The 25209-nt window shown below is 39.0% G+C and overlaps 1 protein-coding gene across 3 annotated transcripts; it reads right to left on the reverse strand.

Moving 5' to 3' along the window:
- Positions 1–2146: 2146 nt before the first annotated feature.
- Positions 2147–25209, reverse strand: thrap3b (thyroid hormone receptor associated protein 3b). Of its 3 annotated transcripts, none has more exons than XM_055225536.1 (15): positions 25146–25209; positions 23288–23431; positions 18175–18314; positions 14493–14858; positions 13386–13572; positions 12310–12515; positions 10989–11258; positions 9550–9789; positions 8498–8622; positions 8256–8367; positions 7734–7809; positions 7112–7257; positions 5595–5811; positions 4938–5087; positions 2147–4443 (listed from the first exon to the last, which is right to left on the reverse strand). In XM_055225536.1, the coding sequence occupies exons 3-15, from the start codon at positions 18291–18293 to the stop codon at positions 4222–4224; spliced, it is 2436 nt and encodes an 811-aa protein (XP_055081511.1). In that variant the 5' UTR covers positions 18294–18314; positions 23288–23431; positions 25146–25209; the 3' UTR covers positions 2147–4221. The 3 variants fall into 3 exon arrangements, with proteins under 3 accessions (XP_055081511.1, XP_033831015.1, XP_033831016.1); XM_033975124.2 differs by lacking the exon at positions 25146–25209 and adding an exon at positions 23532–23642; XM_033975125.2 differs by lacking the exons at positions 18175–18314; positions 23288–23431; positions 25146–25209 and adding an exon at positions 15642–15801.

Genomic DNA, 25209 nt, shown 5'->3' on the forward strand with positions numbered 1-25209 from the left:
TGAATGCTCCTGAAATTAATAAGCATGCATTGCATTCACAATTAAGAGTAGGAAACTAAGTTCACAGATAGTATCAACACAAGCAGTTTGGGATTACATTTCGCTCTATGGGGAGGAGCGATTTTTTCATTGTAGTACCAATGATTGGCCACTAATCCAACCCGAGACAGCGCTAAGAAGCAATACCCCATAGGTCCATGTTAACCCCGTGAGTCACCTTAGAAAAGAACATAGCAGAGAGCACAGACTGACTCCCTTTTGTCACTCCATTATCATATTATCATCATTATTAATATTATTAGACTAGACTGTTTTTTTCCCCATCTAAACATTAAAGTTTGACAGTACATTTTCATGGAGTGAAAACAAAGTGCCCAGACTCCATACTGAATCTGAGTCTCAGTTTTAAGTTAGTTTTATGCATCTCTGAACTTTTATTTGGAATTTCATATTTTAAATCTTAAATTTTCTAGGGCCAAGTCAACTGTTAACATAATCATAATGGTGATATTTATCAGTTTTTCTGTGTTTCAGTCTTTAGTCTACAGAAAAACACCTTTCACAACAGTCACATGTAGTGTTGGGAATAACGGAGTTAAACTATAACGGCGTTACTAACTGCGTTTTTTTTTCAGTAACGGAGTAATCCAACTAATTACTTTTCCCAGCGTCCCAACGCCATTACCCTTATTGACAATAAAATGTGGCGCGTTACTTTTAATTGAGTTCACTCTGCTCTTCATCAGAGTCTCTCAGCCAAGGAGCTGCAACGCTGTTGTGTTTCTTTGGTGAAAGAGGAGGCTGGGGTGAGATAAAAGGCTCGTCTGAGATGAGGCGGGCGCAGATACGATCGCTGTGGATCGGTGCGCGGTGCATGCCGGTTAGTTTTGTGTCCAAGATGCCACCGACTTGCTCTGACGTAACCTGTGCGCCGGTAACGGGACGTTTTTGAGCGAGGAGAGCGCAGCAGCTCTCCACTGACTGCGCCCGCCTGCATGGACTACAAACGCTTAATGCATGATGGGAAATGATGTCCTGTCCACACGGGCACTGACAGCTGATTGGGTCCAAATTGTTTCGATCAGAAATGTGACTGTGTTCTCTCCAAAGAGGAACAGGCTCAGATTAGAGGTTTGAAAGTTTCTGCTTCTAAGATACAACCACTGGTTCAATCGTTAGGATGGAAAGATAGATAAAGGAATAGATAAGTGTTAGTAGGGATTGTGTGAATCTTTTAATGAATGTTCGAGATGGATAAAGTTCAGTTTATGTTGAAATAAGAGTGATTAATATTTGAATACTGGACAGAGAATTACAGTGTGTGGCCAGAGAAGCTTAAAGGTTTTGTATTATTTTATTACAGATTTACATTTGAATGCCTTAGTTTTGCAAAACATGGCAATGAATCTTTTCAGTATTTTACTGTAAGCACTTTGTTATTGTTTATTTTAATGAAGAAAATACTTGAAGTTGTCTGAAATTGTGTGACCTGTTGATCTATTTGCACTTCAAATGACATTATTTATATATATATATATATATATATATATATATATATATATAATAAATACATTTTTTATACATTCTATAATTTACTTGTAAACAAATGCAATCTAATTGCAATCTGTTCAAGTGAAATAAATGTTAAAAGGTTCACATATGTTGTGTTTTTATTGTTTTAACATAAGTAACGGCATAGTTACTTTGCCTAGTAACTAGTTACTCCTCCCAAAAAGTAACTCAGTTACTTTTTGGGAGAAGTAACTTGTAACTATAACTAATTACATTTTTGAAGTAAGATGCCCAACACTGGTCACATGTAGTTCATATTCTCACCAATGTTTGAGGTTTTAAAAATACAGTTTTCTAAGCAAGTTAAAGTTCAACTGAAATGAACAGTAATAATCATTTGACGAGAACAACAGTCGACACTAAAATTATTTCAAGCCTGGCTTTATAATCAAAATCAAGATTCTCAAAACTAAATGAGACGAGGCTCCTCTTTCCGTCTCGTGACCAGGTTCAACTGAACTGAGCCAATTTCAGAAAATATGTGAAAACATTTCTATATACCATATAACTTATATCGTAAGTGTTGTGAAGTTATATGTTGTTTTTTAGATCCAAAGATGAGACAGAAACAGCTCAAATCAAAGACATTTATTGAAAATTAAAAGACAAATAGTTAAAGCGGCCAACGGTAAAAAGGGTCAAACTGAAGGATTCCACAGTAAAAAGTGTCCTCAAACCTGATCTGGTCAAAGGTTTAAACCCCGAAAGTCTGCAGCGCCACACACAAGCCAGTGCAATGGGTCTGCAGCACCACGCAGGCACACACTCGCGCACACAGACGCCTCCCTATATCTCCCTCTGGTTCATATGTGTCATAAAAGTCTAAATCAGGGGTGTCAAAACTATGGCCCAGGGGCCAAATGTGGCTCTCAGACCAATTTTTGATCAATCAGTACTTTTTATGGCAAATTTCAGTAATGCTACCAATATAACCTACATATCACATTGTCATACAGACCTAATAATATTTCAAGCCTTATTTAAAGTATGTTAAATGCACCATCTGAATTATCCACTGTATTGACCACTGGTCTGTGGCACTCCATGGCTAATATTTTTAAAGATATGGCCCTCGGTGAAATGAGTTTGGGCACCCCTGGTCTAAATGAACCACAGAAGGCAGAGCTATGAGACATAAGTAAGTACATTTACATCTGAAAGTGACAAACATGCAGAGGATCACCAGAGATCAGCAGAAGAGGTTCGATCAGACAGAAGAATGCCAAAAAGTCACGTTTTAAAGAACGCCACAATTGTCACGTTTTAAAGAGGAATATTAATAATAATTTGTATAATTATTATTTTCTGAATTTGTTTTCTAACAATATTTTGTTTTTCCAAAGAACTTAAGAGTGACAAAAATGCTTAAAGAGGGGTAATAACTGCTAACACATAACATCATAAGTAACCCCCGTCTCTTTGCTCCCCGTGCTATGTCACTCCCCCTTCAGAGCTCTATCACAAAAGAATCAGCAGCATCCCACTAATGAAACTACTGCACATCACATCAGGTTTGTCAAGTTACTGTGTACAGTTTTGTATCATGTTTTTGTATATTTATAGAGAATTGTGTGGGAACATGGGTGATGTAGGTTTATGGGTGGAGCCTTGTAAGCGTTCGTATTGGTAATTATAAGGAGGGATTGAATAGGGCCCAGAAGAGATTGCTAGATTACTCAAACATGCATGGATGCCATCTAAAACTCATGTTTTTGCACCTCCTCTTAAAAACCTGTCCCTTTCTCATCTGTGGAGGTCATCGTCTGGAATGCAGTGTTGTCACGATACTAACATTTCATTATATTCATTTTGATACTAAAAACCTGTATGGTTTCCAGACCAGTTTGTCCATGTTGAGCTGTATCGATACCTGCACCTGGTTCAAATGACAATCTAGTTTTGATATTTATTAGTTTTATTATCAATTAGTATAAGATTTTTATACTTTTGAGAACACTACTGGAATGTTCCAAGGTGCAGCATTAAACTTGGCCATCACCAAGAAAATAAGTTGTTAGCATCACATTTCCCACACAAGTGTTTTAATCAGAGCCATATTTTTATGTTGTCACGTTTAGTGTTAGTCATTAAGGTTCCTAACAGAAATACACGCGTTGATCTTGGTTCATTCTTTTAAAGCCTCTGAAACTTTTACATTTTTATTCACAAATTAACCAAAACAATTCAAATTTTTACTAAGACAAACTGAGACAAGCCCGACAGCTCTGTGGTCCTATTGTGGGATTATGGTGGAGATATTATGCATTTTATGACAGATTCACAATGGGACGGTTGGCTCCGTTTCAGTGATTTGTCATTTTGTGTCTAAATTATTTCCTCATCCAAACTGGACTTAAAAATGTTTAGAAAGCAGTTTTATAGAGAAACAAAACCAAGTGCAATGAGTAATCCCTCATATGAAACAGGTTTAGGGGATTTGAAGATGTGAGTAAATTCTGACTAAATATTTCCCTGTGTTAAGTCTAAATGGGGTCCAGCCTAGGGCCATAGTCTTAGGGTCTGGTCTGGTCCTAGATATAGTTCACTTCTCATGACAGCCTTCATCATAGAGCTCTGCCTCCTCTCCGCCCTGGTACATATGGTCTGGTCTAGTTCTTGGTCTGGGTCTGGTGTAGTCCTAGTCCCGGTCTATGGTTTATTGTCCACCTGGCCCTTCTCATCGCAGCCTTCATCATGGATCTCTCCCTCCTCTCCACCCTGGTACATGTCGTGGGTCCATTTGGGGCTGGTTCCTCCGGCTCCTCCGGCTCCTCCTTTGCGGTAAACGAATCTTCCTCTGCGGTTTGGGAATGCTCCTCTTCCACGGCCGCGGTTATCCACCCACGTTTTCTCTCCGTCGCGGTCGTCGTGCTGAAAACAGTATGAGAAATGAAGACTAGACCAGCCTCAAACCTCAGAGATGGGACCACTAGAGTCAGATCTGAGTCACACATGTGGGACCGCCCTCATGATCCAGATCTGACTCTAAAATTTTGAAAACCTCGTTTTCAGATCCTGTGGACTTGGTTTTAAATACTGGCCCTCTCTGTGTAATTGCATTGTCTGGAATATTTCATAGTAAGGCATTAAAATGATCCATCTCCTTAAACATATGCTGTATGTTGGAACATTCCAGACAAAACAAAAACATCTCCATGGAGACCAGCAGATGGCAGACCTTTCACCAGAAAGAGCTCCACAGTGCACCTTTAATGGCAGTGTGGTTACGTCTCGTGGGTCAAAGGGCATTGTTTTGAATAAAATACACCCTCATTTTTAATAGAGAAAAGTAGAATTGTGTTTTTATTCTAGTCCATAGCTGGCACATCTTTATCATGGAGCCCGAATCTTTCAGTGGCACTGACCAGGTAGTACTTCCGGCTCTTGGGCGTGTACTCTGGGTCCCACTCTTCCTCTGGGGGGCGCTGTTGTGGGTTCATGTTGGCAGGGTTTCCATTACTGTTGTTGCCCTGGTAGTTGCCCCTGTTCCAGCCTCTGCCTCGCACTCGAGGAAACTAAAAACAAAAACATCATGATGTGTAAAATATATTCATGTATTATTCAGAGTTTTATGTGTTTTTTTATAGTTATATTAATCAGAGTTTTATTTAGTTTACCTCCTTTACTCGTATTCATGAGACAATACAGGACCTTGTTTGTTTGTGGTTTAGATTCACCCTTTAGGATCAGTTAGTGTTTGAGATTCGGTTTCTATGGTATCTGCAGAAGCAACAGTAACTTTTCTGGTGGCCTCCATGGAGATGTTAATGCTTTCCCTGGAATGTTCCAATGTTCCTGAAAGTTACAGGTCTTACACAGTGTGGGGGTGGGGGGCTAGCTTTTGGTCACTTTATTCAAGTTTATGCAGTGTGGAACAGCCCACCCCCATCACAAGTTACATATTGCAGCATTAAAGATGACAACTGCATACTGCAGATACACACACCTCACATCATTACATTAAAGCCCACAGCTAAACATAACAAAAACTGTAAATTACTTTAAAAAGGTTTTAAACTCACAAAGCCTCTCCCGCGTCCCCTGTCCATGCCGTGGCCCTCATACTCTCTGGGCCCGGGACCGTACCCGTGGGGGGGATACCTCTGGTGGGAGTAGCCCTCCTCTGGGTGCTCCATGGGGCCCTCGCTGTAATCTTTGGCCCTGTAAGGAGGGTACGGGGAGGGAGAGGAGGATGACGAAGAGGAGGAGGGGGAGCGGTCACGTTTCTTCTTTGCTTTTCTGTGAAGAAAACAAATTTAGAGTAAACACTGTGGTGAGATTCAGTCCTATCTGATGGCCAGTGATTGGGTCTTTTCCCCAGTCAATTCAAAATTGCATTTATGGTCAGGAAATATGAGTTATCAGTACAAAACTTTAGTATAGTGGTTCTTAACCTGGGTTTGATCGAACCCTAGGGGTTCGGTGAGTCAGTCTCAGGGGTTCGGTGGAGGTCAAGACACGCACCCAATATGATTCTCGGACTGCGAGCGTCTCCAGATGCTGGCCGTGTCCCAATACAACAAATGCACCCATCAATATGCCTATCGAAGTACCCACCCGACTTAATTTAATGGCACAATGGCGCATATAAGGGCATTTAAGGGCACTTGAATTGAGACACGGCATGAGACACGGCCAGAGTGATGCCCCGGCATTGACTGGGAGGATCCTGGCGACAACTGCGCTCTGATTGGACATGTTTGAGGGACCACGGAAGCACATTACCGAAATTAGGTGATGGGTGTGTGTTAAAATGTTAATAATAAATTGCATAAATACGATAAGTTCATTATTGGAATACATAAGATTAAAAATTAAAATCATTTCAGTGTGGTAGTATTAAAAAAGGTCATGTCTTTGTGGAAAGGTATGTATGTAATTTGTTGTGAGGTCATGCATTGTATTGGTTTTATTCTTTGAACACAGTGATGTTAATGCACGGTTCATTTTGTGCACCAGTAAAACATACATGTGTCTTGAGTTTGGGGGAAAAAAAAACATTTTATTTTTTCAATAAAGAAGGGTTCGGTGAATGTGCATATGAAAGTGGTGGGGTTCAGTACCTCCAACAAGGTTAAGAACCACTGCTTTAGTATGACTAAATATCTGCCCCCTTACATTGGCCCCCCTACACCTGCCCGCATGTAGTTGGCCAAAACCTGTAGTGCATTAGACTAATCTATACAGGCTGCTCTACAGGTAATGTTTTATCCCTATTCACAATACAAGCCAATCAAGTCATCAATATAGCCAATACAAGTCTTCCTGTAGGTGGCACTCAGGTATGGCACAAAAATAAAATAAGACAAAACTGATCCAAATGTGTTTTGTATCAGTCATGTCTGAAATAACCACAGAACTTTGTAGTCGGACCAGAAAGTCTCAGAACGTTTAAAACTTTTGTTTACACAACCTGTAAATGGTCCCATTAGATCTGTTTATCTGTCCAAACAGGATATCGACTGGACCAATACTGAGATCCAATATCTGATCCAGAATCAGCTTGGTCCGTCCTTAATGGCACCATCTCTTCACCTACTTGGATTTCTTGTGGTGTTTTCCAGCCTTCTCTGAGGACCTCTCCTGGCTGCCTCCGGGACTGCGGCCTTTCCCAGATAACCTTTTTCTGCGCTCGATGTCCAAGCGCAAGTCCATCACATCTCCTTTGAACTTTTTACCTGAATCCTACAAAAATAAAAATATAAACATCTACATGAGTGACACATGAGCTGTGGTGTAAACAGAGGGGAAGTACAGGTACAGAGGAATCAAGCCCACCATTTTGACTTTATCTGGAAACTTTTTCAAGACTTATATTTATACCTTTGGGGAGAGCAAACATCTGCCAGAAACGGTTTAAGAGTAGCAGTGTAAAGCGTAAAGTGTAGCAGACTTGGGCACAAACATGTTCCTAAAACCATGTATTTGTGGCTTGATTTCGGGCTGTAAGGAGAATACTTACAAGGAGAGAGTAGCTTGGTTCATCTCATTTCCCTTTTATTATTCCTTTGGTTGGATTTTATCATAAAAAACAGATCTCTCTGGACTTAAAAAACACACTCTTAGACTTAGACAAAAGCGTCCTTTGAAAGAGAAGCAGAGTTTCTGAACACGTGTGGTTTGGGTTATGTTTGGGGATCGCTCAGTAAAGACCAGGTCACCTTGAAAGCGTTCTCCTCCACCTCCTCAAACAGACCGCAGTGACGCTTAAATGCACTGGGCGACACGTCAATTCTCCTGAGGGAGGAAACACAGGTCAGAGGTCAAAATAAAGGCATTTGTGTGAGATATTCATGTAGCCACAGCTGCCCTGAGACTGCCATTCTGTAGCTTCCATCAGTCCATCAGTCACACTTCAGACACATTTCATACCAACAGTGAAGTAGCCCTGAGAGAACAGTGCACTGTCTGTAACAGATGAAAACCAAATACATCTGAACATGTGTGGTCAAAGCCTCTCCAAGAGTTTGATCATAGTTACAAAATACAGCAGTCCATGTTTCACATAGATGAGTTTGCAAAATGAGATTCATCTATTTGAAATGAGACTGCCTAATTTCATAACATGATTAAATATGAGTTAGAGACCATCTGTGTTCCCCTGGGGTTGTGTGAAGTAGTTTTAATATCACAAACGTCCATAAGAGTCCCTTCTGAATCGTCTTGTTCTGTTGGTTTTGTACCTGTGTATCTCGGGGCTCTTTCGAGGCTTCATCAGTTCTGCCTCCTCGGCTTTCTTTTGATACAGAGCAAACCTCTCACTCAGAGACAGGTCTGCAGAGGGGAAGTGCTGAGCTGAAACACAGAACAATGAACATAGTAATGACCAATGTGCGTTTATGGAGAGGGCAACAGGGAGGGGCAGCACTGAGCGCCTCTTACCAACAGCACCAATAATTCTGAGAAAGTGCGCCCCATGCAGTACCTTTGATATAGTGCACGATGGACACCAGGTGCTGAGCGAACAGCTCCGAGGGGCTGCGGCGGCTCCCCTGGATGTGCTGAAAAATGGAGCGGAACTCTGCATCTTTCTTTGATGGAATCACATCCCTGAAAGAGAAGAGAGTTTAGACACAAAAAAACAAAATGAAGAACAGAAGGAGACTTGCACATGAGAGGATGAGACAATGGGAGACTTACACATGAGGATGAGACAATGGCAGACTTGCACATGAGAGGATGAGAGACTTACATATGAGAGACTGAGAGAAATGGAGGACCAGAGAATCTATGGCGAATGTATGGGGAAACCTATTTAAGCACTGGACTGGCGTAAAAAGACTCAAGTCAGAAAATATACTTAACTAAAAAAAAACTAAAATGATGATTTCATTCCATTCCTTAGAACAAGTTTATAATCTAATTTAACAAGTTTATTTATATAAACATAAAATTATAATTTCATTACAGAATTATATACATTTGGACCCATGTGATATGTTTAAAAGGGCCAAGACCTTTATTTGGGTACCAGAACTTTTAACAGGTGATGATATGAGTAACAGAGCAATACTTTTATTGGAACCAACACAACCCAATGTGCCCATGTATTTGAGAACAAAGTGTTCTGCCGCAGTACAGATATGATTGTGTAAGCAGCTCTTAAGGTCAAAATAAGTCCACTGTGTACGGTCGGTGTCCAATTATAAAATCTGATATTGTCCAAAAACCAGGAAGTGTGGAGTTGTTAACGAGACCAGAGCAGAGTTAACTATTACGGGAAAGCAAAGAGCTGTGAAAAGTGCTCATAAATTCATCATGGTGAATAATTAGGATGCTCTGAATGCATAAGGTACGTTAGGAATAACTTTGAACCACTGCAAATGAACTAGTTCTGTTCTTCGAGTTTTAAGATGATGAGAATCAGGGATAAAGACTTTAAACCCCACTCTGCTGGGATTCATACCTGAGCAGTTTGTCCAGTCCCATAAGAATCAGGGACAGAGACTTTAAACCCCGCTCTGTTGGGATACATACCTGGGAAGTTCATCCAGTCCCATGGCGCTCACTTTCTGTTCAAACTCTTCTCTAGACGCCGCGAGTCTCTGAGGGGACTCTGCACGTGCAGGGAAGGCTCCGGGGAACAGGGGACGCTCTTTCTCTCTTGGGGACGGGCTCCTCCTCTTCTCCTTCTTCTCTTTCTTCTTCTTCTCCTCCTTCTTATGTTTGCGGCGGTAGGGCTCCTCCTCTGGTGCCCCCTCTGGCTCCTCTGGGTCCCTGGGAGTAGAGTCACACAATATGAGCAAAAGATATTCAATAACTGTTTTGTACAGCGGTAAATGGGATGATACCATAATGGTAGATATAATTGCATAAGCAGCGCTTAAGATCAAAATAAGTCTGTACTGGATGTACAGTGCTCCAGATTCGCGCTGCTGTGACGCTTGAAAATGCACCACAGAAACGCAGGGAGGCCAAGACGTGCGTCCACGAGAGTTTGTAAGTAAACTCGACATAAAGAAGGGGGAAAATAACATAAGGACGACAGCAGCAACAAGTTTTAACAAGGATACATAAAGGGTTGTAACTATCATGCGGATGGAGTCTGGTTTAGGTTTGTGGATCAGTGACTGCAGGAAAAAGAACATTACGTGACATTACAGGGGAACGGCACCAGGACGAAGAGGCGCAGTTAGAGGAACTGTAAAATACGTGTGAGTCTCCATTAATCATTTCTTATGTGTCCAACCTCGTAGGTTGATCATTAAAATTTACTTTGTTACAGCATTTCCAAAAGTTGTCATTTTTATTTACAGTACATTACAGTATTTTTATTTTTTTAAATCTACAAAGGTTTGAGAGTGTTTAAACAAGAGAAATGTGAGAAAATGTTAATGCCTGTCTGAGAAATGTGTATAAAGTTTGTGGTGATGGGTTTTACAGCCATAAAATATATATTTTATGGCTGTAGAAATTAACTTTTCTACTTCACGGATTTCGTTTATCACGGGTTATTCTTGGAACGTAACCCCTGTGATAAACGAGGGAACACTGTACACCATCGATATTTTGGTAGACTGGAGATTTTTTGTCTATAAACTGGTTTAATAAGACAATTTACCAGACACAATGTCTCATTACACTTTTTTACAAAGTCGTTTCGTAGTTACTTTAAATTTAAATGTGTTTTATATGACACCGTTTTCAGTCTCCAGGATCAGGTGATATCTGGGATGGAAGATACTTAAAGCTATAAAATCGAGAGTGGATACAGAAAATGATGGCTCTGTGCGTCTTTGGCAATAACATTAAGTTAATTTATCCAGTTGGTCAAGATGGATCAAAATAAAAATTCCTACAATCGACCGGTCTTGGTTTTGTCTTAGGTAAAATTCTGAATGAAATCTACTGTTTCCAAAAACATTCTGTGAAAGGTAGAAGTTTGTGACATATTTATGTTCCTGTGTTTGCCTTACCTGCGTGCCTTCTCTTTGGTGGGGTAGGTGGGGGCATAGCTGGGCTCGTCTCCCCACTTCCCAAACAATTCTCGGGTGGAGATGCTGCTCTTCACCCCTCCCTCCTCCTCATCGTCTTTTAAAACGTGAGACTTGAGGAACTCTTCTTCACCGGCGTCGAAGAACGGCAGCTCTTTGTCGTCTTTCTCAGTGAACGAGCCGTACAGATCCTTGGCTTTATCCACATCTGCAGAATGCTCCTCTTTTTTACCTTTATTTTCAGCCAAAAATCTGGAACAGAACAAGTACAGTTTTTAACATCTGGCTGGTCACGAGGAGTATTTAAATGTGGTGGTTATGATCCAGAAACACTTCAGACTGTACAATAATGGACTGTGGTCATGTGGCAGGTCATGTGACAAGTACAGCTCAAATGTTCTATTCCCGCACATGTTATGTTATGTTTGTTAAAGAGGAAATGAGGTAAAATGTATTTTTTAAACCCACCACATTATGGCTCTGAAGAGACCATTATGAAATGTAATACATCAACTTAAAGGCATTTTAATAATTATAATGTGGACCATACAGACTATAAAACATGTCTAAAAACACAAAAACAATGACATTAAAATGTTCATTTCTGATTTGTATAAATATTTTAGTCCTAAATATCCTCTTATCTAGAAGCTTTCAGTCACCATATTTCAACCTTTTTGGTTCAAAATGCATTTTTAAAATCTCAGTGTCCAATAGAAATACTCAGATTAAATTGGCTAGTCAATATAATAATTATCTGCAGCCCTAGTTTAAGTAATACTTTAATCTCCGCAGCCTTTTCCCTGATCTGTTAGCTGTTCTTAACTCCACCTCCAGTTCATACCCCTCCCACTTCAGGAAGCAATGTCCAATCAGAATGTCTGATTTACATTAAAAACAATTTAAACATACACCTGCCAACAATCCCAAAGTCCACTATTTTACAGTCTATGACTTCACCCTGGTAACCCAAAAGCTGTGGATATATGCACATTTGTATCAAACAGACCCATATTTCTGCACCTTACCTTCATTTTGAACATTTAAACATAACTCAGAGCAATAAACATACTCACGTTAGAACCACCGTCCTAAGAAAATGGGGTTTCAAACAACCTCCTCAGAACATTTTGAAATCACTTAAAATCATGGCTTTAAAATCGGGGTGTTTTTCCATTTTAATTTGTATTCTTCCAAGGATCTTTGACATTAGGCTAAAAATTAAATGTAAAGTTGGTTAAACATTAGAGACACTTTGAATGGTGTATGAACAGCGGAGGAGAGAGGGAATGGGGACGCATACTTTTTAAAGGCAGCTGATATCTCCGCTTTGTCACTAGGTGCAGGGTCTTCCTTTGAGAAGAATCCGAATCCTCCGAACGCGGCAGTCTGAGCAGTTGCCGGGGGCGATGGCTTGGGCGGAGACACAGAGCCAATGGTCCTCCACATGGGACCCCCCGCCCCCGGGCCCTTGTTCTCTACACCAGACTCCTCCTTTTTAGCAGCAGCCTGAGAGACATCAGAAAACATAGAAATAGAAACATAGAAAATATTTAGAATAATGGGGTACTATTTTTTTAACACACCGCAGGGCTCACTTGAGTAGGTATCAATACTAAAAAAGTTCCATTGACAGGAAAAAATGCACCTTTCCTGAATAGCATAAGAATGATCTTAAACTGTATCAGAACAAGTATAAGGCCGCATTGACCAGTATAAGACCGCATAGACCAGTATACACCCATGGACCACTATGGAACCTACCTGGACCACTGAGTGATTACATAGATATAAGGCCACATGGGAAAACAGAAAATAAAGTACTATCATTTAATGTTGAAAATCACAGTATACTGTCTAAAAAAAAAAAGAAAAGAGTATTTTATTGTGATCATTGTCAGAGTCCATTCTTGGGTATCAAAATAAAGTTTGAAATTTTAGTATTTTGACATTATAATGCAGAGGGTTTCACACAAGTATAATTTTATTTAAAGTAATACCAATATTATTACTAACACAGGCCTGATAATGCTATAATAATAGAGTTGTTCTTTAACTTTTCACTCCAAGTAGGACCAAAGATGAGTTCAGATTTCTTAGTATCACCTGATAAAAACATGACAGGTCAGGACAAAATTTGGGCTAAACAAGGTTTAAAATATAGGTAGTAGTGGAACAGTGCAAGTTAAACTTAAAGAACAAAAACATGGACATGTGAAAAAACAGAAAAATCGAGAGTCAAAGTGTCATACAAATGATAGAGCCGTTTCTAAAACTAATTCTCAAAACTGCAGAGGCCTCTGCCTGTGTTCTCTTACCACAGGTTGGAAAACAATGAAGGGTTTGGGGGCTGGTTTCATAGTAAAGCTCATGTTGTACCTTTGCCTGCGCTCTGTCCGGGCTGGAGGGTTTGGGGCTGGTCTCATAGTCGATCCACTTCCCTCCTGAGGCTTTCTCGATGGCACTGCCCTCTGCTCCAGGTTTGGGCCCTGGAGACTCTGCAGGTTTCTTATGGTCCTTCACAGATTTACCTTTACCACTGCGGTGGTGAGATGACGATCGAGACCTGAGGAGGAGCGGACAACTTTTAAAGAAAACACATTTGTTTTAAAAAAAGAAGTATTTTACTAACATGTAACATTTAAATAACCATGTTTCCCTTTATAGTTCTGAAGAGGCTATAGTTACTCAAAACAACATTTCTATGTTATATATAGTTACAGTACATGACACGTTTGGACAATTACTTTATATTTTGGACATGTTATGTTTTGTTTGTTTTTTTTTTGGACATTTTAATTAAATTTGTGCCAAAACAGCTATGAAAATAAAAATAAAAAACAAAGGAGAAGGAGGGACGAGCAGGCAGTGGGTCTATGTGAGGACACCTTGAACGGGAGAACAAAGACTCAAACAAGGCTTGTCATGGCCACATTCTGAAGTGCAATATATTAACGACGAAAATATGGATGATCAACGATAATATTGTTGTGGAATTTCTAATAGTCAAAAAGTCTTAAAGATAATAGCATAACAATATCAAAACTAATTTACCCAACTTACATCCCCCAAAAATTATTCTACGTCTGTTTATTTGGTTAAAAACAAACTGCAACAAACAGAATCTTTATGTTTGCATCTGTAATGAGTCAAAAAGTAATTTATTCAAACTTCTACAGATCAAATCTTATATATCGATTTACTGGCCAATGTCGGCCCAAAACATCTCATTAAAAGGTGTACTTTTACAAAGCTGTTCTGTACTTACAAAACACATTTGGACCATGTTTCACCTTATGCCATTTGTGTTAAATTATAATTTATTTCCTTTATATTCTATTCTATGGTATCATAAGACATTTAAAGGGAAAGTATCAACATCAGAGCAGAAAAAGATGGATTGATGAGTCCCTACTAAGTACAACTTGAGAGTAAATGACATTTATAAGTAGATTTCTGTATTATTTTGACATAATAGTTCTTTACCTGGAGGAGTAGGACCTGGACCTCCGGGAGGCCCTAGAGCCCCTGGAGGAGGAGCGGTCAGAGTACCTGCTCCTGGATCTGGACCCAGACCTCTTCCTGGACCGCGACCGAGACCGACCTCTGCGCGGGCTGTGCTCTTTGTCATACCAGCCCCCTCCCTGCCAGTTGGACTTGTACCCGTACCCACCCCCCCGGTTCTGGTAGTGCCCCCCACGGTGGTGGTATCCGCGATTACGGCCCCGGTAGTGGAAGGGCCTCCGGTAGCCACGGTTATATCCACGGTTGTAGCCTCCGCGGTTGTTCTGGTAGTCCCTGGACGGGTAGTTCCTGTAGGATGGAGAGTAGGAGCGGGAACGTGACCTGGAGCTGTGAAAGAGATAAAAGTGAAGTCATATTAAAGTCCAGTTAGACTTCGATAGTTTGTACAGCTCAGTCCCTATGAGAGTCTCCAGTCACAGCTCCAACTCCAGACGCACAACAGAGAAAGATTCACATGTGGATTACAGTTAAAAACCCACTAACACATTTATGTGTTGTTGTCTTGTTCCAGTAGACGTGATGTGTAAGTAGCTCTTCAGGTCAAAGTAAGTCTGCTGCATCCTGTCTGAATCTCATTATAAAGTGTTTTATTGCCTGAGAATCAGACTGATGTACAGGCCAAACAATGTGCCTAATGCACAGGACAATAAACAACAATGTAAAGTGTTGCAGTAGATAATGTACTGGGCTTTTGTAAGGACTTTTTAACATTTACTTTTCTTTTACCATTCTTATTTTTATATGCATAACATGAACACTAAAACATTGGTTTAAACTCTGCATATGTTTGTTCACATGTGTTGCAAAAGCATTTTAAATGCCCACACCAACTCTTGCCAGCAGAGGGCCATGTTGCTACTCCTTTACTCCTTTGGCATTTTGAAATTGCACAGGAGTAGACGATTATGGAGAACACAACCAGGAAGTACAAGCACTGCCATAGAACTGGGTTAATGGTAGTAAATTTGTCAAACCCCAAAATGCAGCTGTGAAAACCTGAAGCCAACGAGATGCAAGTCATTTCTTTACATGGATAAACCTGTAACTCAAAACTATGAAGCAATCCAAGAAGTTAGCTTCTCTCCAGAGAATAACGAAAGTAATGCTTACCCTTTGGTTTTCATTGATATAAACACAGTGCCTTAGTGAGGAAGGAAACGTGGTATATTCCCATTTGAAAGAGACCTGAATGAACAGAACTAGAGGCAAACAAGACAAGTGCGTACGCTGGAGCTGTTCATAGACTGAGAGGGAGGAGGAGGGAGAGAATGAGAAGGAGAGAAAGAGAGACGAGGAGGCAGTGAAAGGGACGAGAGAGAGAGCGAGAAACAGGCGGGAGGGAGAGAGTGAAAGAGGGAGGAGGGAGAGAGAGTGAAAGAGGGAGGAGGGAGAGAGAGTGAAAGAGGGAGGAGGGAGAGAGAGTGAAAGAGGGAGGAGGGAGAGAGAGAGAAAGAGGGAGGGAGAGAGAAAGAGAGAGAGTAGTGTGGCTGCTTCTCAAATATCCAACACTGAGTAGACGAATGCTAAGAGGGCAGTAAATGAACATGACTGAATGCACCAGGATTACACATGTCCTCACAAGTCGCATCACCCTTTAATATTTGATTTGTTCTTTAAAACACATTTGGCATCATCGTTAGATTTGAACATATTTAGCATTTATGAAGAAAATGGTTCTAATTAATTTGAAGTAAAGCTGCGAGAGAAACTGCAACCTAATCACTTAATTTGAACAGACAATTATCCCAAAGGCTTGTTTATTCTGCATAAAAACTAACCCTGTACAGTGTGCGTCAGGTGTCCTTCCCGTGTGTCCATGGGGTCTTATTGTGCATATACATGTCTAACCCCGTAGTTCAGGTCTGTGTGTGAAATGTGATTTTTAATTTATCAGTTAAAATTTCAGTCTTGTCAGTTTTTCAGAGCTTGTCAGAAAACTTACTATTTGAATGTTTTCCCCAATTTGTTCAGCCTTAATCTGAATGAAATTTAAAGATTCTGGGTTACAATAAAAGTGAAAAACAAACCTATTTACCTACCCTACTACCTATACTACTACTACTACTACCATTAAATGACTTTCACATTTCAGAACAGAAAAAGGAGGAAGCCACAGCTGCCCTGGGGCACAGTAAGAGAGAGGTGTGTGTCCCACACTGACGTCTCTTGATGCAGGAGCCACACAGCAAAAATTAAAATAAAACACTGACATTCAGACTTTTTAACCTCTATTTAAATCCTTTCACATCCCAGATTCATTGTCGTGTTCCTTGCAAATGTTCAAGTATTTCCTTGTCTTATTTTATTTGAGGTGAAACTGAACTAAAACTGAACTGAAGCTGAATTGCAACTGAATTGAAACTGAACCGAAACCTCTTTGAACACACAAGCTCTCCTAAAAGCCTGGTAGTCAAATGAACAGGGAAAATATGCAAATTTTAACCACACACAAAAGACAAAAATCTCCCAAAACACCAACATCTTTCTCTCGTTTTGACTTAATCGGGAGGATAAAACATGCTGTAAATATAAATTATAGTTTTACACAAATCAAGAAGCAGTTTGTGAAGAAAAGATTGGAGGAAAAAAAAGTCCCTCACTGACGTCACACCGACAACGTCACTTTGTCTGCGATTATCACGATAGTATAAAATGTCACATAAACGATTATCGTGATACAAAGGAAAAACTAATATTTTTTACTGATCCATCCCTACTGATGACATTACACTGATGACATTTGGTGGGTTTCAGATTATAGAATGTGACGTCATATTCTCCGATGGGGCAAGAGCCACTTTTTTCCTACTGATGAGATTGATATTTCCATGAAATATTCAAAAGTAAATACAAAAATGTTTAATCTGATGCTTTCTGTTAGTGACTAGAATTCATAACTTCTTGTATTACAACAAAAATCTGCATTTTAATAACATTCATTTTAGCTGCTCCATCTGTGTAAAATATTGTTTATAGAATGTTGTGATGTCATCTGAAACACAGCGATTTTGTCCAAAGGTTCAACACAATTTACACAAGAAACACATTTTTCTGAGACTTTAAACAAGATTTCGAGTAAAACGACCTGACAACATTCAAGTATTTAAAGACTTTGTCGTTATTATTTACAAAGGGAGTCATGTGTCAACTACGATAGTACAAGACAAAGGTTATGTAAATATAGAACATGACATGTGACAACATCCTCCCAAGGCCCTTCAGTGTTGACTAGGAGACAATTCTGCTACACCGGGAATGTTCCACAGTATAGTATGAAAATATGACCACAAGGCAAAGTTACACGTCTGATCTGTAGAAAGGAAAGCCCACTAATAGAAAGACAAATCAATTTTTCCTCAAGGTATTTTTTTCTTCAATGTTTGCATAAATACAGGATAGAAATTTAATGTCACACTGTAGAATATTCTTGGTGAAGAAATTGCATCTCAAAACCCCAACAGAAAAGTTACGCAGTGCACCTTTGGAATTGAAAATAAAATTGAATTGGGCCTATCCTCATGAAACAAAAGCACAAAGATCAGTGTCTTCTCAAGAAACTTAACTAAAGTTAACATATTTACTGCAGTGTGTGTATCAGTAATAAAGTCCTAATGAAACATCACACTGAATACATATTCCTGACCTGTAGCGGCGTTTCCTGGACCTGGATCTGGACCGGCTCCTGGAATGGGACCTGGAGTAAGACCTGGACCTGGATCTGGACTTGGATCGGGACTTCATGGGAGACTCTGGTTTAGACATGACTATGGGATTGTTTCACACCTATAAGAGCAAACACACAACAAATGCGGGACTGGTTAAAGGAGTACCAATTTTTAGTTTCCAAAAACATAAAAAAAATTCATTTAATTTTGTTTCCAAACATTCAAATGTGTTAGTCCCTTTCCTGATGCACTCCAAAGCACATAGAAACATTCTCCATACTATGGAATAATATTTCCATTGAAACAATCAGGTGTCTCCAGGCCAAGTAAGAGCAGAGATGCAAGCATACTCATACAAAGTTTTTCAGTCCGATAAGAACAACCAAAATGAATATAATTAAATAAAATAGTGAGGCTTTAAATTGATTACACAACCAGAGAAGCCACCAGTCCAGGAGGAGACGTTATTCTGAGGTAAAGGTGCTCCTTCGCTAGTGCAACTTTGGACATTCTCCCCACCTCTGTAATACAAAACTACATGCCCTGCCCTGTGCAGTGGAAGGACTTGGGCCGGTGGAGGTGTGGACAGCTCACGGTCTATCACAGAGTCTCACCTGCGGTCATCCGTCTTCAGCCTCAAGACTCTCACCTGTCATCAGCCTCAGAGCAGCAGCTGTGTAGGACTGACCCTCCAACTGAACTAATGCCACACTCTGAGGATTTAAGGAGGAGAGATGCATTCAAAATCATAATCTAGTGATTTTCAGAGTATAGATCCAGTTTCACATGTCATCTACTGCAAACAACAAACTTAGAAATGGTCGCTTTAAAACAGAAAAAACATGAGGCCTGATAATCGTTTGACTTATAGTTCCATATACGACAGATGGAACTAAACTTTTTGGGGGTCGGTATTCATCATGTGCATATTTCTTTTGCACTACTGGGACATTTCTGGTAATATGTTGAGAGTTGGACTGTAGAAGTTTGAATAAATAACTTCTCTGAGTCATTAGAGACACAAACTGACGACTAGTATTTCATTCTAGCTCATGATTTAACAATACTGTAGATTTAGATTTTTTTAGTTTTTGTGTTTAAATTTGCTCTTGGGTCACTACCATGATCCATCTTCCCACACATGAAGCTCGTCTCTCTGGCGAATAAAAATAGTCATCATGGTAACACCTCATTGGGGAATCACTTGTTTTTCTTGCTTCATTAAAAACACAAGTTCAGACATGCAGGTTTCATCCCCCAAAATAATAATAGTGCCAAAAAACACCAGTGTTTTACAGAAGGGGTAAAGGTACTGTACAGTGTAGAATTATAGAGTTATTATCTCCATTTGTTATAAAGCTCTAGCCACATATTTAGTGAGATTTGACTCTGGTGTTAGTTCTGTTCCTGTTTTAGAAAAAGCATAGTTCCACTGTCCATAGACTTACATGGGCCCAAACACAAGCTGGTCTTCCACTGTTTACTTGCACAGTCAAATTTGGTTCTATGTTGTTTTTTTTTTTTTTTTTTTACAGAGGGGCACCCTAAACTATGAAAAAAATAAATAAATCCAAAATCAAGTAAATCTTCATGTAAATGAGGTCTTATGAGATGTATATTTCATAAAAGTTGTCAGTCTGGAGTTTGAATGAAGTTGGTATGAAAGGCCAAACACGAATGTAAGCACAACTCACTGAATCCCATTGAAATGAATGGGAAAATGGCTTGGCTCCTTGGAACTTCAACATCATTGTTTGATCACGTTCAAAAATCTGACTTTTAAAAAAATTATCTGATGCCTTCTAGACCGCTCCCACCTTCTAATTCAAATATTTTTGGTTTTACAGTCACGTAATTTCAGTGTTATAGGGCCTTATGATATTTTTTTTTTTAATCCCTTTTTTCACATAATCCAGGCCCTTGTGGGGTAAATGTGGCATCAGTCTAAAGTCCGGCTAAAACTATAGCCCCAAATTATACAAATGCTATTCTATGGACAAGTTATAAGAGAAACAAAATTGAGTCAAACTGACTCAAGAGGAACATCAGCATAATTATTTTTCATACAATCCCCATTATAAAATAATTTTATAATAATTATTGATAAAAAGCATACAAAATTAACAACTGGCCAAATTTTAAGCTCATTTGATTAAGAAATGACACAGTTCTGACCCCAGGACAACACAAGGGTTAAACTTGCTTCTCTGCTGCAGATCACATATTTTTACTGACAGAGGGTCAGCTGTGGATCAGTTTAAATTGTATGCCTGGCAGACTGATGTAAATGTGGCTGTTATTCTGCACCATCACCAGGTTAGCCCTTCACTTGTTTTTTTCTTTGACTGTTATCGAAATCTGAGAGTCCCAGTACTGACCCCTGCAGCGCCCCTTTGTTTGGCCGTTTTGTGCTTCCTGTTTACAAAAGAAGCTCTATTCTTATGATCAGGGAGAGACACTGCATTATGCATTTGGTTTGATTTAACAGGAGGAGAGTGGTTTAACTTGAATCTTAGAAGACTTACAATGTGGTCTACTCATCTTGTTCAAAACACTAGAAAAAAGTGTTGGTGAAATGTGAGTTTGTAAATTTGAAAACTTTGACATTCAATAGAAATGAAATATAATCCATAGAAAACCACAAACCACTTAAAATAATAAATAAAACTTTAACCAAAAATGGAAAGCAAAATGGAACAATATTCTTGCTGGGATTGGTTACATGCACACTCAATCTAATTATCACATTTTTTTTGTTCTAGGATTATTAAGATTTAAATAAACAACAAAATCCAATACTAATCCAATTTCAATTCCAAGAGCAGGGAAAATAGTTAAATCTTCTGATCATGGTCATTTTATTAACTCATAGTTTCTAGTTTGCATGTCACTTAATCTTTTTGGTGCATGTGAACATAGTCACCCTCATATCTGATTGCTGTTATATAAATATAATTAAACCAAAAAAAAAAGTGAGAATATTTTAACCAAATTAAAATGTCAAAATTACATAATTATTTCAGTCACCATTCCATTTCCTGTGTTTACAAAACCAGTATCTGCTTTTGTTAGGAGCTTGTCAGGGTCACTATAGTTACATGTGTTTAGATTCAGTTAACTGGTTGATTGATGGTTTAACTGTTGTTGGCCATGAAACAGGGTTAGGTTGTAAATTATACTTGACGTTCTTTCTTTAGTGTCGTCTTTTCTTTTGAGACTGCTAATAATACAAGAACTTTTCTCTGAGATGCATTGAAGTAAATATAAGAAATACTAAAAAGTACAAAGCAGATTTAGAGTAAAGTAAAGGCAGAGACATTGAAAGCAGTTTGACTGAATGCAGGAAGAACCCAATTTCCATCTTTCCCAGCATCCACCGGGAGATAAGAGCAAAGTTAAAATTACATTTTACAAACACTGGGCTACACTACAGTCCACTCAAACAGACTCTAAAAATGTTTGTGACCTCACCATACAAGAAGAACAAGACTAACACAGGCAAACATAGTGGGCCTTTTTAACACCATTTCAGTTTAAGGAGACTGGTAAGTACATTCCATCACTGTGGATTCACATTAAGTCAATGGAAAACTCAACTCTTAATTTAAAACAAAGGGAAGTGAAACCTTAGTTGTTTCTATAGTCTTTAAAACAGACACAACACTGTAATAACTAAACCCAGGAGAAGACGACTCGATGTGTTCTCTTTGAACAGGGAGAAAAGGATTCAGATTTTGAATGCACTAAAATCACGTTTAATCTGGAACAGTCTTCTTAAAGGTGTAAGACAGGCGTCTGCTTTGATAATATTTAAATCCAGACTCAAAACGGTTCTTTTTAGCTGTGCGTAGGCCTGTCACAATATACACTAAATCACCTTTTTGTTCAACACATGACACAAATGATGAACAATCATTTTTGGGGGTTAGGGTTTATGGTGGGGACTTTTTCTTGGCACTAGTGGAACGTCTGTTATTTACCTATTTTATGATGAGATTTGAGGTGTACAATGTTGAAATATGAACTTCATTGACTCATTATAGGCAAAACTAATTAACTGTTGCTTTCATTGTTTTAATTGCAGCTCATGTTTTTAATCATACTATATATTTGGAATACATTTTGTGGCTAATTGTGTTTTATGGTTTGGTTTAAATATTATTGCCCATTTACTTCCTCAATGTATTGCTCTTCAAAAGTATTGTGACAGGCCTGGCTGTGCATAGGACTGAAAGAGTCTTGTTCTTCTCTCTCTGTGTATTTATTCTGTAATGATTATTCATGCTTTCATTTACTTATTTGCTTTGGGATTTGCATGTGTCCTACTCTATCGAGCACTTTGAATTACCTACAACGTTAGAGCAAATACATACAGACTTACAACACACTTCCACTTCTTTTTGTTTTTTAACTATAATTAAAATGACTGCTACATGTTTAGAAAATAATCTATGTCAAATGTACATAGGCCAGTTGTGTTGGCGATGTTTCATACTTTTATTTATTTACTTTTATAGCCCCTCAGTGTGTAAAATGCCCTTCATAAGTCACTCATGGTTGACCCCTGAACCTGCTTTCTGCAAGGCCAAAACACGCTAATGCCAAACACACAGCACAGACAGTCAAATAAAAGCACATTTGAAAATGATAAGGCAATGAAATCTATTTAATCTGCAAATCCTTTTGGTTAAGCTCTAGAAAATATTTGCTTTGGGTAGAAACAATGGGTTACCAATGAATGAACTGATAACATGTTACTGGGGAGTTTCCGTTTAGGGGAAAAGCAACCAAAGTTAACAAGAAGTGTCGCATTTTTACTTAATCCAGCGATCATAATTTACATAGTCTCAAATGCACTTATCTTTTCACAATCCCAATTTATAAAAGCTATACATCCTTATTAGGTCCTGTAAGAAGAATTAATGCGTCTTATTAAATGACCACACGACTCCTGCAAACTAATGCTAGCAACAGCCAAGAAAACGTGAGGAACACGCTAACCTAGTAGCCATTTTACGGTTCCTAAAATCCATACAGAGATATTGAAAATATACCGACATCTCAGTACCGACATACTGCATTGTTCGTTACCTTTCCACGTTTGCTCCGGTCCAGATGTGATTTCGTTTTGAGAAAGAACAAGAGAAAAAGGCCGAAGCAACCCGCCTCGTCTGGTCCCTCCTTCCTTCCTCCTGTTAGCCGCAGGTTAGCACAAATTGCTAACACGCTGCAAACCTAGAAAACACAAACAGACATCGCGCATTCACACAGCCACAATCGGTGACAATGGTGCTAAATATGATCCGTGGAATATAGAATTAATCAAAGACGTTACCAATAATAAGAAATGTACGTTTTATAAAGCAAATACAGCCGAAAGAAGCTTCTACTGAAAACGAGCGTCACCGTTAGCTCCGTTTCTACGAGCTAAACAGTGAAGTCACGCGGGATTTTGCACGAGGTTTCCCCAGATCACATTTTGTTTGTAGTGAAGTGGGTTGAATTTCTCTTTGACTGGTTTAACCTGTTACTCAAACCGAAACTTAGCTTATTTTACAGGTTCTGTGGTGTGAGAAGTTGCAATACCTCACAATTTATATCACCACAGTGCAAAAAATAAGATGTTTTAAGAGGAAATGGACAAAAAGGCCTCACTTGGTTGTGCCTGTAAATTTCAAAAGCAAAGGGCTAATAGTTAGGATAGAATTTAAAGTGAAAAATAACCCACTAACCTACTGTATCACGACCTACATAGTTTATAACATATTGGTTGTGCTTGAGGTTGCCCCCAGGCCGGGGAACTCTCTTGGAGAAAAAAAAAATCTGTTCTTTTCTGGATAATTACTAAACTAGGTTTAAAAAAAATCACACATTTTTAACTGATTAAACCCAAACTGTTATTTTCAAATAAACTGTATTGATACTTTGCAGCTGATGTCATCAACATTTCCTGCGGATGGGATCATAGACTGTATAAAGAAGTATATCTACATGCTCTGTCTGTAACTCTGCTACTCAAGTTTAATCTGAGCTATATTTTAACACAATCTGGCCATAAAGAACTGACTGACTACAACAGGTGAGCTGATTTGTGCCATTAAACAAGTCCCTCTCAAATAACATTACCGTCATACGCTAGCTACTTTTTTCACTTTGTCACTCTCACCTTTTTATTGAAAATCAAACTAAACAGGACCATTAACTTTTAGATTGATTACAGGCTCCTGAAAATGTGTTGTTTAAATCACTTTTGGATTTTTTCTAGAGTTTCAGACTTACATTAAAAATTTGCTTTTACAGTGTTTGCAAAGGTATGCATTGCATCTCCATAGTAACTGCTGAACATTCCATATTAGGCATATATGTCGAACACCCCCATTCCCTGGGCAGCATTACTCTGTAGTAGTAGTTTGGCCAAATTATGTTTGTATTCCTATTTGAGTAGTTTCTGTAATGTCTTAGATCATTATTCTGTGCTTTTAGCAATATTACTTTGAGTATGAAGCAAAGTCACTCTTAAATTAGTATAACTTTTTACTACTACTCTACTCTGCCCACCGCTGCCTGTGATCCTCGCCTGCTCGGCCCTCGCCTGCTCACCAGTTACCATGGTGAAAAAATACACACATTAGCAAACACTGCCAAAAAATCCAAACTGGATTTAATATTAGTATATTTTCAGAAGCCTGTGATCAACTCGAGCATTTATGGTCCTGTTTAGGAGTTTAATTTTACACAAAAAGGTGAAAGTGACTAATTGAAAAACGGTTAATGCTAGCTAGCCTGTGACTGTAACGTTATTTGAGAGAGACTTGTTTAACAGCACAAATTAGCTCACCTGTTGGATAAGTCTTTAATTAAGTTTAAACATCCATCATTATTATTTTGCATATGTCTTAAATAAAGTTCAAAAATAATGTTTAAAATTAAACAACAAGAATGGACTCACCTCAGACACTGAAGCTCGTCTGGTTCTAGTCTGGTCCTAGTCTGGTCCTAGTCCTGGTTTAGTC

Source organism: Periophthalmus magnuspinnatus, chromosome 11, assembly GCF_009829125.3.
Source record: "Periophthalmus magnuspinnatus isolate fPerMag1 chromosome 11, fPerMag1.2.pri, whole genome shotgun sequence".
Classification (NCBI taxonomy): Eukaryota; Metazoa; Chordata; class Actinopteri; order Gobiiformes; family Gobiidae; genus Periophthalmus; species Periophthalmus magnuspinnatus.

Bases quoted from the DNA above. Each gene is read 5' to 3' on its own strand.
- thrap3b (XM_055225536.1), bottom strand. From the start codon at position 18,293: ATGTCTAAACCAGAGTCTCCCATGAAGTCCCGATCCAAGTCCAGATCC. The intron at 7,810-8,255 runs GTACAAAACCAA...TTCCTCCCTCAG, and splicing joins AAGAGCCCCGAGATACACAG to GAGAATTGACGTGTCGCCCA. The intron at 7,258-7,733 runs GTGACCTGGTCT...TTATTTTTGTAG, and splicing joins TGGAGGAGAACGCTTTCAAG to GATTCAGGTAAAAAGTTCAA.